Source organism: Capricornis sumatraensis, chromosome 1, assembly GCF_032405125.1.
Source record: "Capricornis sumatraensis isolate serow.1 chromosome 1, serow.2, whole genome shotgun sequence".
In the NCBI taxonomy this organism is placed as follows: domain Eukaryota; kingdom Metazoa; phylum Chordata; class Mammalia; order Artiodactyla; family Bovidae; genus Capricornis; species Capricornis sumatraensis.
In genome coordinates, this window is record NC_091069.1 from 84822495 (window position 1) to 84837151 (window position 14657).

The window sequence follows — 14657 nt, forward strand, 5'->3', positions numbered from 1 at the left end:
TAGCCTCCACGTGTACAATAAGAAACTTGTAACTTTTCTGTTCTTTCACCCATGGCAGGCACCTTAGTCTGCCTTTCCTAGGCTTTTCCTGGTAACCAAAGACAAGCTCTGGACAGATACAAAAAGATGAAACTCAGATATCTGAAAACCAAATCCTGTCCTAAAATGTGCCAATATTATAGATTAATATGGTGAATATAAAGATAGATGTTGATTCTGTGGCTTATTAGGCAACTACCATTTACTTGCTTTCAGCTTTGAAGTGGAAACATAAACTCCATGGAAGTAGGTTTCTTTGGGTTTAGATTTCTTTTCCCCCTCACCTGCATCCCCAGCACCTAAAACAATATCTGTCCCATCAAAGGTACTTAATAAATAGTATTCAAATAAATAGTGGGTAGCCACTCCCTTCTCCTGGGGACCTTCCCGACCCAGGGATTGAACCCGGGTCTCCTGCATTGCAGACAGATTCTTTACCAGCTGAGTCACGGGGGAAGCCCAGGAAGGAGGTAAATGTTGCTTATTGATAAGTTTCCGTTTCTCAGAAAACTGACAACCATCACATTTTGTGTTTGCTTAATTCTCCACCTCGGATCTACCTTTCTGCTCACCTATCTTCCCATTGGCATCTTTGCCATAAAGGAAGAAAGGGGTCTCTTTCAGTAGTTAAAATAGAAGTTTTTTGGGAGAGAAGGGTCAAACTGATCATGAAGATGAAATGTTAGACCCCGTGGACTGTAGCCCATCAGGCTCCTCTGTCCATGGGATTCTCCAGGCAAGAATACTGGAGTGGGTTTCCATTCCCTTCTCCAGGGCATCTTCCTGACCCAGGGATCGAACCCAGGTCTCCTGCATTGCAGGCAGATGCTTTAACCTCTGAGCCACCAGGGAAACCCAAGATGACGTCTGTGTATCCCAAATTTTTATCCAAGATAAAAATCCAAATTTTTATTACATAGACCCTTTAACTGTTCAAGTTACAGGTTTGCAAGTTCAAGCCTAATGCAGTTTACTTAACCAAAAAATTAGAGTTTGTTCAAATTTGAAATACAGTGTGAATCATGTGTAAAAACACTGTCCCCTCAAAACCATCTCACCAGCTCCTGGACCTTTGTCCTGGGAGAGGGGGTGGGCGTGGCTCCACCCTGCCTCTTGGTCCCTGAGCCACTTTCCGCTGCGCTTGCGCTTGCCCCCAGGTGGTTGGGGACGCTGCTGTCCCTTGACATCTCCAGTCCACAGCTGTGCTACCCTTTCTTTAATACTTCGTAACTCAGCTGATACCAATTAGGGACTTTACAGAAAGCCTTCCCAAAGACACAGGACAACAGAAGGAAAAGAAACACCAAGAGCAGCATGCATCTGGAGCATTTCATTTACAAAGATGATGTCATGTTCTCTGTCCTAGCCAGCTGCAGCCTGTCCATCTTGTGTGTCAGCCCCTTCAGAGCGCCCCCCACGAGACCATGCCTAACCATCTCCCTCCATCAGGCGGAGATGGAGAAGGCCCAGGGCAGCCTGGCACACCAGAAGGCCCTAGAGAGTAAGGCCAAGAGAAAGACAGAGACGTCTTCCAAATTTTGATTTTCTTTCTGAGCACACATGTTTTTCTTAGACATCTTACCATATCAGAAAATAAAGTTTCTGTATCTCTGAATGATTGACCAACAATCTCCTTAAGCCTAAGTATTGTTTAAAGTTGATAGTAAAGAGATTTTAGATCTTTGCTGTTCTGCCAATATCCTAAAATTAATATCTGAAGTTAAAAATCTGAGATGAGTAAAATGTAGACTCTTGCACTTGTTGTTTAATAGCTAGTGGGAAGTTTTCTTTTAAACCCTGACCAGATACTCAGAAATGAATTCATTGAAACAGATCATAGTACATCCCTGAGTGTCCTAGAATGAATAATACAAACTAATTTTCAAGTATAGGAGAACCACAATTTTTGGAAAAGTAACTGTTTAATTTTTTAAACTGATGTCTTTTGACATCTCTGTACTGTATGTATCCTTTTGTTTTACCACCTTGAAATCAAAATGTACCAATAGAAATTGTTTTCAATTTACTTTCTTATTTTTGTCTTGTTCTGCTATTAGAATCAACTGTTGCCTCTCATACCAGGAAGCCACATCTCCCCCACACCTGATGGAAGAAAACAAGTCCTCCAGTTAAAATTTGATCATCTTCCAAACATTTAGTTCTTTCAAGAGGAAAGTAATTTAATACGTATACACATTTTTGTACCAGAGAGATAGGGAGTCTCAGTGTTTCAGATGCAAATGGGCCATATGAAAATTGAGATGCTTTCTAGAATTGTTTTGCTCTGATCATTACTGATTCCTCTGCCTGTGGTTTTTACATGCCAAGTTTATCTTTTAGAACATTTTCTATAAATGTTAACAGCATTTGAAACTGCACATATGGAGGAGATATTTTCGATTTTATCAGAGAAGCCCCTCTTGAAGCAGCTTGTATTGAGAATTTGTAAATTTTTCCTTTGATTTCTGAAAAAGATTTACATATACCATCTTGCTTCAGCTGACCACATACAGTCTTAGAGCAATATCAGATAGCTTGCCTAGCCATTGTTTGTGTGAGGAATGGCATTATATTTCTGCATTTTAATTCGCTCTTGTTGCAACCAGGTCTGTTGAGTTAATCCTGGTATTTTATTCTGTGTTTTTATATTGGTATAGGAAGGGAACCTTGAAATGTCATCTAGGTTTATCCCTTAATTCCAGGGCAGACTCTACTTTCCCTGTCTCATAAGACATTGACAATTCTATTTTTAAAGCTAGCTAGAGAACATGCCATACATTTACAGAGAAAATAGTGGATGAACTGCAAGGAATTACCATCCGTGTGACATCATGCCCTAGAATAGCTGCCTGCTGAGCCTTCTCCTGTCCTTTGGGGCATCACCGTTCCTTATCCTTTTCTCCTCCTGATTAAGCCATCTCAGTACCTAAACGTATCCTCCTGGGTGTATTTTCTAAACATCTTGTTGTCAACACTCTCTTCCAAACATTTGCATCCATACACTCTATAAACTTGTCTAGCCCTACACCTGGGCATCATGGTCGGGTCAAGTTTGTAAACACTTCTGAGAGCAGGAAGATTACCATTCAGTTAACTTCATTTTGTGTCTCTTGTCAAAAAAAAGACACAAACAAACAAAACACCTCAATAAGTGAGTTGAATTTATGTTGGGACGTTTTCCCAAGTAAACTTGACACACACATATATATATCTGTAAATATATATATTTATAATTATAAATTTTGAAGCATCAGAGTAGATCCCTTTTATCCTGGACAGCTAAAAATGGTACAGACTATTCGAAAGTACTTTCAGTTTGCTAGTAAGGAACTCATGTAAAATAATAGCATGAGGAAAAAATAAATAAAAATAAAATAATAGCATGAGGCTGTCTATCTCTGACTGGCATAAAGGCACAAAATAGTGGCATCTTTATCAATAAATATTAAGATTATTTCATTAACTTTTTTCTGCTTCTGAGTCTGGCATGTATACCTGAACATTGTCAAATTTTGCAAATACACCTAATTCCAGAAATTCTTCGTATTTGACACTAAGACACCAAGCATAAATTGTTATTAAGGAAGCACAGTTCCACCTCACGTTCATCTCTAAAAGCCTGCTGCACATATAAACATGGCTCTATGAACTTTCAGAGAATCTCATTCAGTTCCTTGGGTGCATCTCTTTATTAAGGAGTTATGACATCTAAACAATAGTTCTGTGCTCACTAAAGATGTTTGAGATGGGCTTATTTGACCATTTAATATTCTTAGTGTGAGTATAGCCTGCTTAGGATCTTCTTTATTTTCATCTTATTGTCAGAAAGTGTCTCTTCAGATGTTTTGCATTTTTAGTAGGATGATACCACAGGTACAAGAACAATGAGGAATAAAAGATAAAAGCAACATTGATTAAAGATTTATTTTTAGCTTTCATAGTGGGTTTTTTTTTAATCATTTAAGCCTTCTTATTGCCAAACCACTCATGCTGTTCAAGCTCACCTAAATGTGAGCTTACATGCAGAAATTAAGACAGCGCAAGACCCCAGTATCCATTTTATAATTGTGCTTCAAACAACAATGGAGTTTTGGGCAGAGGTTGGTTGGATAACTGTCTTCCCTTAATTTTTGCTTACATTTAAGAATCCGCGCAAACTAGCATCTCTCTCTCCATTCTGTTCCTTAGACAAATCGATCATTTGGGTATCACTGGGGAGAGGAGAGGTGAAAGCATCTAATGCTTAGAAAAATGTTCCGGTGTAGTCATATTACCTTGAAGAAAAGGGATCTTTTGATAGACATTTGCATGCTTATCTTTCCCTGGGTGGCCCAGGCCGCAGAGCACCTCAGATACCTGGGTCGCTCAGGGGCACACATCTCGAAGTGCGACTCTTTACAGAGTGCGGATTTCTCACCCCAGTACTTGGCAGGTTTCCTTGCATTTCTCAGCTGCATGGAAGACAGCAGTACTTATGCCCAAATTCAGTAATGACTTTTGTAAAAGTTCTCCTCAGCAAATAGGCTTGCTCTTCGCAGAAGCCCACGTGATTCATAACTACGCGTTTCCTGTTACAGCCTTGCACACTTTCTGGCTTACCTGGGGCTTGTCTCACCTGTGCCAGCATCCAGGCTTTTTAATTTACTCATAGAGCTCTTTCCCAGGACTGTCCAAATACGACAGCGTCACGGTGAGTGACACCATCTGAATATTCCTTTCCTCCATGTTAGTGTGACTTCTTAGTGCCCTGGTTTTCTCACACTTTCCACACACACATACCTGACACTCTCCAAGCTGCTCTCTTTCTTTCTTTTTCTCTTTCTTTCTCCTTCCTCCCTTCCTTCTCTTTCATTCTTCTTTCTTTCTTCCTTCCTTCCTTCCTCAGGGCACTTTACAATTTAAAAAATGCAGACCTTACTTATTCTTAGTGCTGCTGCTGCTTCAGGAAAGAAGAAAGTAGAATACATAATACATGGGGAGGACATCTGATTCAGCTTTATCCGCCCCGTAGGCCTCTTTGCTTGGACTCTGTCTTTAGTCCCCATTTCGGTCCTGATGATATATCCATGCAGTTGTTCAGACTTGCTCCAACCACAAAGCCCTTGAGGGGGTCACTTTTTAAAGATTGTTTTAACAAGACTGAACCATTAAAAAGTGGTATTCAAGAGGCAGCTGTCATATTCTTTGGATTAGGGAGGTGACTGAGTGAAGGGAAACAGCAGAGTGCAGGGATGAAGTGAGCAGAGAGAATGTCCCTCAGCTAAGGAGCTCTCTCACTGTCTTTTAGTGCCCTTGCACATTCCCCAAACTACAGGACGTAAGAAAATTAATATGTTCTTTTTAATAAGATGAAAAATTTTCAGTTCCGAACATGTTGTAAGGTCCTTGTTCATACTTGCCGTAGAATTACAGTTTTTTTAAAAGGTGGCACTTTCTTTGTCATTTGTTACCACCAGCAATTTCCAATCCTGGTTTTGGAACAACTTGAATGGCACAGAATTCTCCAAAAAATATAAGTATATATTTTAAATTAAAACATACTACCAAAATAGGAATGATCCTAAAATTCTACAAACAGTAGAATCTTGGAAAATTGGGGTACTGTGTAAGGTAATAGCAAAATCACAAGTATATAGATTTTAATGCATATAGTTAAGACATTAAGATGTCATTAAGACATTAACACTTGCAAGTTAAAGTAGTATGCTGGGTATATATGTGTATTTGTTTTATTTTATTTTTTTTTTGATCTTTTTTTTCTTTTATTTTTAAATTTATATTGTTTTTTGTGTATTTGTTTTAAACTAGAATCATTAACTCAACGTCATTCTTGTTTTGACAGAAGATGAAAAGTCATCAAGAGTGGTAATTTAGAGAATAATAGAAATACCATTTGGTCTGGAAGTTAGGAAACTGGTTCTAGGTCTGTGTAGCCTTGTCACAATATGTAACTTTCTTTTGCCTTCATTTTCTCATTTGTAAAATAAGAAAGTAGATAAATGAGATAATGTGTTAGGCTCCCCTTCAGCTCTAAACTTCTGTGATTCTCTGTGGCGCGTGGTATTTGTGTCTTGGATGTATCTTCCACTAAAATAGTCTTTCTCAAGACTGTTTAACAATATCAGAATACATTTTGCTCTTTATGATTTAGCCAGGAGCAAGGAGATCTCCCTCTTTGTCTCTCTCATCTGCTTTCTTTCATACAAACACACACACACCACCCCCTGCTAGTTCTACCAAGTCAATAGCAGTTTTCAGACAACCACCTAACAGAGGTCAATTTGATAAACAAAATTAAATTTTAAAGTTAATTATCACTGAATTTGTTTTAATTAATGTAAATCAAACAGGTGTGCTTTCAAAATGCAGAGTAATATGTAATCATTCTTTGCTGTTTTAATCTAACTCTAATTAGCTTGCAAATGACATATGCTGTGAAATACTAATTTAAGATATCCATTAAGGCAAAGAACATTCAGTACATTTCTAACTTCAGTGAAACTTTTGGTAGTTTCAGTAAATGACAACCTAATGGAATTCTACAAATAGAACTGAATTTTATCTGTTTTATATTTCAGCAACAGGGACACAGGCTCAGTCAACCTTATATTTAACTTATCCTTAAAGCTTATAATCAAGCCAAGAATTTTTTTTTCCTATTTAACAGGCATATAAATGACTTGTATGTATAAAGTTACAATTCTTCTTTTCTGTCCTGAACACTAGTCACTGACTGTATCTCTATATATTGTTACTTTGAAGATGTTGTGTGTCTACTTAAGATTTTAGGACATGTTTGTATAAAAGCAGGTCAACTTCAAATCACATGAACTTATAGCTATGATTCAATCAGCATTTGATAGCATAATGACAATTTATACTTCTAGATATAATGTACTGCAAACAGTTTTAGTTGTATTATGTTAAGTATACATAATATTTTTTTTATCTTAAGATACTTATAAAACCTAAGAATGGGATTAAAAACTTTGGTGACTTTATATTTGAATATATCACTTAACCTGAATATGTTCTTTAGCTTATTTTAATAAAAGTTAGAACTATTTCTGTCTCCTAATTTTTGTTCAACTCAGCTATTAGTCTATTGACTGTTACTTTGTATTTAAGTGAGAAAAACTGTCATCCTCGTATATTAATTCCAGAATTTGTTATTTAATTTCCCATCAGTTGGAATATCTGAATAGCTGATGTAGCAAACTATTCCTTTTGTTGCCTAGGGCTGGGAATTTTTACAAATGGAAAACTAGCAAAAACTTTTCCAGTCTGACCGGCTTGATGTTTATCTCTGAGAACATCTTTACAACTTTACTTTGAGGCTCTAAGATTCTTTTTCCTTCAGTTCAAATTTTAGGCCCTTTACCATACTTAAGCTGCAAGATGTTCTTGTATCTTCAAGCCCAAGCTAGTTTCTGTTATAGGTTTAAATACACAAAAAGGCTCAAGACCAAACTTAGACTAGTGATCAGAGAGAGAAACAATTGATAAAATAATGAATAAGTCACTATTTAAATGTACTTCAGTTCTTTTATTTTTTTCTGAACTAACCTTTCTGCTTTCATTATTTTTAATAGCACTTATGTAAAAAGAGTGTGGTCAATTATTTCCAATGGTAGCTGCAACAATCTCTCTCAACCTACATCAGTTTTACCATGACACTTTCCACTCCTCTTATCAAGAGATGAAATCTCGCTCCCTCTCCTCATCTTATGACCTGTGTCTTCCTTAGATGCCCTGTCCCATTTCTGGGCTTAGCCCTTGAAAGGTCTGGCAGCTTCTTCCCCAGACAGAGTAGTCCGCCATTTCTTTCTGGGGAAGCCAGCCTCCATGCTGTAAAGAAGCTTCAGCTAGATACAACTAAATGATAAGATACCACATGGAGAGGAAGAGGCAGCTGGAGGAGCACCACGGGGGCCAGTCATGTGAGTGAAGCCTTCCTGGACTTTCCAACTCAGTGTAGCCACCAGCTGAAGATCCCCAGATCAGCATCCCTAACCAGCATCAGGTAGAACAGAATAACTGCCCAGCTGAGCCCAGTCAACCTACCAAACTATAAGAAATAATAAACCAGTGGTTTTAAATCACTACTTTCCAGGTTGGATTTGTTATGCAGCAATAGATAACTGAAACAGTATGTTTTTAAATTGTATACTGTTTAGTGGAGAAACATATTCTCAATTTATATGCAAACTTTAAGGCATAAAGTTATCTTTTTAATTTTGTTGAAGTATAGTTGATTTAATTTCTGCTGTACCTCTAAGTGATTCAGTTATATATATATATATATATATATATATATATATATATATATATATATATTCTTTTTCGTTATGTTTTTTGACTAGATAGTGAATATAGTTCCCTGTGCTGTACAACAGGACCTTGCTGTTTATCCATTCTATATGTAATAGTTTGCATCTGTTAATCCCAAACGCTAGAGAAGAAAAGGCAACTCATTCCACTATTCTTGCCTGGAAAATCCCATGGACAAAGGAGCCTGGTGGGCTACAATCCATGGGATTGCAAAAGAGTCAGACACAACAACTAAACAATCCCAAACCGCCAGTCCTTTCTTCCCCAGCCCTCTCCCCTTTGGCAACCATAAGTCTGTTCTCTCTGTGAGTTTGTTTCTATTTCATGAATGAATGAATGAAAGTCACTCAGTTGTGTCCAACTCTTTGCAACCCCATGGACTACACAATCAATGGAATTCTCCAGGCCAGAATACTGGAGTGGGTGGCAGTTTCCATCTCCAGTGGATCTTCCCAACCCAGGGATCGAACCCAGGTCACCCACATTGCAGTCGGATTCTTTACTAGCTGAGCCACCAGGGAAACCTTTCTGTTTCATAGATATGTTCATTTGTGTTATATTTTTAGATTCCACATGTAACTGATATCATATGGTGTTTCTCTTTTTCTTTCGGACTTATTTCACTTAGTATGGTAGTCTCTACCTCCATCCATGTTGCTGCATATGGCATTATTTCATCCTTTTTATGGGGCAGAAATAGTTCATTGAATATTCATTGGATATCTGTGAATATTCACTGGAAGGACTGGTGTTGAAGCTGAAGCTCCAGTACTTTGGCCACCTGATGTGAAGAGCTGACTCATTGGAAAAGACCCTGATGCTGGGAAAGATTGAAGGCAAGGGAGAAGGGAGCAGCAGAGGCTGAGAGGGTTGGATAACATCACCAACTCAATGGAGATGAATTTGAGCAAACTCTGGGAGTTAGTGAAGACAGGGAAGCCTGGCATACTGCAGTCCATGGGGTCACAGAGAGCTGGACACAATTTAGAGACTCAACAACAACAAAACATTCCATTGTATGGAATACCACGTTTATTGTATTCATTCTTATCCATTCGTCTGTCGATGGACATTTAGGTTGGTTCTATGTCTTGGCTATTGTAAATAGTGCTGCTTTAAACACTTTTTACATGTATCTTTTCAGATTATAATTTGGGGGTCAGATGTTATTTAGCCTAGAATATACTCTAGGGAATCTAAAAATCCTTCTTCCCCGTTACCCATTGGCCTCTGTCTTTGATTCTTATTTATCTTAGTTAACACTGCTCTACTTCCCAGGGGGAAATCATCTTCTCATAGAACATGTATAACCACCCTATGGGGGAAATCTAAAGCACCATAATGAAGAAATGGTCCAGACACTGTATTCTATCAAATCTATGATTACATTCTAGCTAGAAATTTGCTTGATATCTTCACAGTTATCCAATAGGTGATTTCCTTCTTTTTGCAAGAAAAATATTTACATCTATGTTAGATAACTGGATAGATGCCAGACTACTCATTTTCTATCTTTTGTCACCCTGCCAAAAAATATATATATATATAAGTAGTCAGTCAGTTTGGGTCCTGATGAGTATTCTTTAACCAGTGCTCTTCACTCATTATCACACTCACTAGACATCAGCTAGGTCATCTTCTGGATGTTAGCGGAAAGACTGATCTACACTGAATGAGCTTCTGCTCATAACAAAAGATGTCTAGCACGTTTGATTCTTCAAGGTAACTGGTGCCATTGTCTTTCCACATTTGCCCTCTTTCTCTTTTAACCTGAAAGGCATCCAACCAGAGGTCAGATTTTGGCTTTGTCACTTACAGGTCATGACCTTTTATCATCAGTGTCTTCAACTCTAAATGAAAATTTTTAACAACCTGAAGTTGTTATAAGTATTAAGTGAAACAATTATGTTAATATGCTTGGTAGCATAAGGAGCTATATAAATACTCATTTTTAATACCTTCTATAACTTTTGAATATATTCACTTCTACAGTTTAATATGTGATCCCTTGAAATAAATCCATTGAGTTGTTTAATTACACTAGTTGCCATGTTCCCTCCCAAAGAAGTAGGAGAACTCATCTTACTCAACAATCTCCTGTCTTCCATTTGGCAGCTCTTGCATTTCTAACATGAGAAAGAGCTTACCTTCTAGCAAATAAAAATGTCAAGTTTTTCTATGTACACAACTTAGTTTATTGGCACTATTTTAAATGTCCACATATTACCTAACAAACATTGTCAAGTACTAGGAAGAAACAGAATTTTAAAGCCCTCAGTGGAATATGTAACCACGAAGACAAATCCAATTAGTGGGATTTAGCCAAAAAGGCACAAATTAAGACCTCACCAGAAAACCTAAAGACATCAACACAAGCACCATGAAATAATCTGGCCAAGACTCTGAGAGATTTGAGAGATTTCCTGAAAGTCAGAATCATCAGAGATAGAAGAGTTGGCTGGGGAAGTACAACTATATTTTGATGGAAAAGAAAAAAACTTTTTTTTTTTAAAGTTTGGCTGCGTGGGCACGTTGTTGCATCACGCAGGCTTAGTTGCCCGTGGACTTAGTTGCCCAGAGGCAAGTGGAATCTTACTTCCCTGACCAGGGATAGAACCTGGGTTCCCTGCATTGGAAAGAGGATTTGTAACCAATGGAACATCAGGGGAAGTCCCAGAAAAAAAGCATCTCAGGTATGGGAATACACAAAACAAATTTAATATTGTGTGGGTTAAACAGCCCAGGATGATTAGCCATGGAAAACTCAACTAGAAAAAAAGCAAGAGATCCAAGCTAGAGACGCAAATCTTTTTTCTGTCTTGTTTGTTTTTATTTTTCCAAACTTTAAATGTTTTATTTTGTATTGGGATATAAATCTTAATTTAATTTGTGTATTCTGGCAACTGGGGTTATATAAACAACTCTTATTCCTGAGGCAGTGAGGAAGTGCTGTGAGAAGAAAAGTCCATCCTAATCTTTGAGAAATACTTGCACTGAGAGAAAAAACGGAAAGGAGGGAAATTGTCAGAGGTGCCAGTTGGAGAAAGAATCAGTATCTGTCACTGGTCCAGCAACTGTCCTCCTGTCAAGACCTCCTTTCCACCATCCCTCCCTTCCTCCTTCCTAGTTATGCTCCTCTCTAGCCACACAACTACTGTGGCTACTTTTCTTGGACTTGAATCCGTATCTTTTGTCACCAGTTTCTTCCTTTACCAAGTACAGATCACTCCACTCTGCTCTGACAAAGACCTAGTCATTATTCAATTTCCCTTCTCCTGATTTTGCTAATCTCCTCCCCCTACCACCTGTAGTCTTTTAGTCAGAGAAAACCATCCTGAATTTAATTTTGTCTTATATAAGAACCTCCTGTAAAATACCAGCACTATCTTATGTAAACTAAATTTGGAAGTAATCTTAAGTTGAATTCAAATAAATCTCTAAAATATGTTTTTTTTAATGATTAATGTCTTCTTGGATGTCATACACTCTTATTTCTTCAGTGTAATCCAATTTAGCAAAAACTGTCACCAAAATTGACTCCATCAGATGTTCCCTCTAAATCGTGGAGTTCTAGCCATGAGTTGGCTTCAAGGGGTCCACTGGAAGTCCCTTCTTCCATTTAAAATTCCAGATTCCAAATGTAACCTACAGCTATTATTTCCCCAAATTTCAGAGAGCTTTGCTGGGTTAATACCTGGATGGTTCACAGAACCTCCAGTCTAGGACAAAGGACATCTTCCCGTTTGCCCTGCTACTCACCAGCTTGCCTTTCCCTGCATCCTGAACACTTTATGCCTTGAAATAGAGCAAAACCATGACTAAGTCTACCTTATAGACTGACTGGCTTGGAAGAGAGAAAAATCCCTTCTTCATCCTGCCTTAACATTTAGAAATGCATCTGGGTTCCAAAATAACCCCACTGAGAAGCTATTAGGGAGAAAAAGTATCGGTTAGAATTTTGGTGTGAATTTGTTCCAAGGAATAGCTTTCCCTAGAGCTGTTTGTCATCAGAATGTAGAGGAAAGGGCGGTGTGGGCTGCAGTGGGTGGGGCTGTTGGGTGACTGCAGGGTAACGTCAGGCATGGGGTCTGTCTTTAGGGACTGGGAGTGAAGGGCACCACGAGAAGTGGAAGTGGAAATAGGCCCCCGTGTCCACTTTGAAACTTGACCAGTGCCATGCCTGACCATCATTTCAAGGAACATGCATCAGAACGGCATGGGGAGGCAGACATATACTTTGTTGGGTTCTGAAGCCAGGTCTACTGCTAACTATGCTGTTTTGAAGTGTTCCCTTCTCTCTCTGGCCCTTCAGTCTGCAATAAGGAGTCCTCAAGCTTGGTGTTTTAAGGATCCCTCTGGCTAATCTATTTTGTGAAGTTGTGCGCACAACAACTATCACCTCTCTCTTGTGCTGTTCCTGCGTCCTCCTCCACCCTCCTTTTCTCAGGTCTGAGGACAGAGTAATGGCCTATAGCTAAGGATCTTGCTCTACTGGCTTCACAAAGAAGGAACCAGTCCAGTGACCTTCCACCTTTCTGATCCACTCCGAGATCTCCTTTCTGTGCAGAGAGCTGGCTCCTTAGTGGCAAATGCAAGATCCTGGGGGTGCAATTGCTTTGCAAGAGGCCAGTTTTCGCTTTGTAAGCAAACCAAAGATATGTGAGGTGTTAGATAGTTTACACCAGGCTTGAGGTTTGTTCTGTGGCTGCTGTTTTGTTTCGTTTCACCTCGGTAAGCACTTTAAACTCCTCGTTGCCATAGATGATAGCACACCATAGATAGAGGAGCTGGACACCACTCTGAAGAGGAAGAACACCATCACTGCCCATTAAGTGCACACAGCATGCCCTTTGATCAATAACATCGACAAAGAAGACGACACATGGCTGAGAGAACAGCTCTTAAGTGCAAGTGAAATTGAAACTTCAGTTTTCATATTGCACAATTCCTAAGGATTAAAGTAAATCCTTGGCCAGGATCCCATGAAGACTCCATCAAGCAACATCGCCAGGAGATTTTCCAGCACTCGCAGTATGTACAGCTCCAGAACATTATTTACAGTACTTTTATCTCAACTTGCTATCCACCAGTTACCTTATCTTGCACAAATTCACAGTGTGGTTTGTTTGTTTAATTTATCAGAATTTTTAAACCCAAATGGGAGCAATAGTCACCAATGCAATTGAATATTTTAGGAAATTGATGGGTTCAAACCTAGAGAGAAGCTTTAAATAATGTTAGAAATCTCAAGCCTTATGTAGTAAAAAGGAAAGGAATAGTTAAAAATCAACATTCTGAATATAAAGCAGCCAGCATATGTTGAAATACAAATCACTGATACATTATGGAGGCCGATTATGGCTTTTTCATTTAATCCTTAATTTCACCAACTTATGCATTTCCATACGTGTATTATTACCTCTTTTCTGTTGGCTTTTATGTTCTTGGTGGATTAACTGGTCCAAGGGAATTAAATGACAGTCAGTGGCAGAGGATGAGATGATTAGATAGCATCACCAACCCAATGGACATGAATTCGAGCAAACCCCAGGAGACAGTGGAGGACAGGGAAGCCTGGCATACTGCAGTCCCTGGAGTCACAATGAGTCAAACACGACTTAGCAACTGAACAACAGCAGCAATAGCCCTTATCGGATGTCAAACATTATAACATGCTTTACATAAACACTCTCTAACATATTCCACCAAACACTGTAGGAAGTAGGTATTGTTAGCCACACTGTACAAGTAAGAAATCTCAGGTTCAGAGACATAGCCAGAAAAGTAGCAGAGCTGGATCTAAACATTTCAGAAAATTTCCACCAAACTTTTCACTTATTTTTGCACTTAAAGGTGGTGAGCATTTAAAGGTCTGAAACTAAGTCCCTTGTTGTGGGGCATTTTTAATTTTGGCTGAATTTTTGTATCCTGATATTTGTAAGTTCTCTAAGGCCAACCTTAACTAACATAACTATAGGAAAACACTGTGTCCTTAGTTAAATATCTAGTCTCAAACTGTAACTAGGTGTTTGGTCTCTCTGCCCGTAGATCTCATTGCATATGTAAATAAATACATCTGCATATTCCTCCTCTGAATTTGCAGGGCTGGGCTCTAACCAAAGTGATGGTACTGAGAGTACCATGAAATGCGAGCAGTTTGAATGCCACATAAAGAGGTAAAATTTAAAACAGAGTCTCCTTTTGTGAGATTACTCCAATCTTCTGATATTTACAGATGAGGAAGCCAGGGCCTTGAAAAAACGAAGGGACCCAAAGAAATGTCAAAC

General features: G+C 38.6%; 1 protein-coding gene across 1 annotated transcript in view; it reads left to right on the plus strand.

The window, feature by feature from the left end:
* The window catches only part of CDKL4 (cyclin dependent kinase like 4), a 35636-nt gene extending 33438 nt beyond the window's left edge, over positions 1–2198 (plus strand). The window contains exon 9 of the mRNA XM_068979255.1: positions 2097–2198. Coding sequence (XP_068835356.1) covers positions 2097–2198 — 102 coding nt within the window. The remainder of the gene's footprint in view (positions 1–2096) is intronic.
* The last annotated feature ends 12459 nt before the right edge of the window (positions 2199–14657 follow it).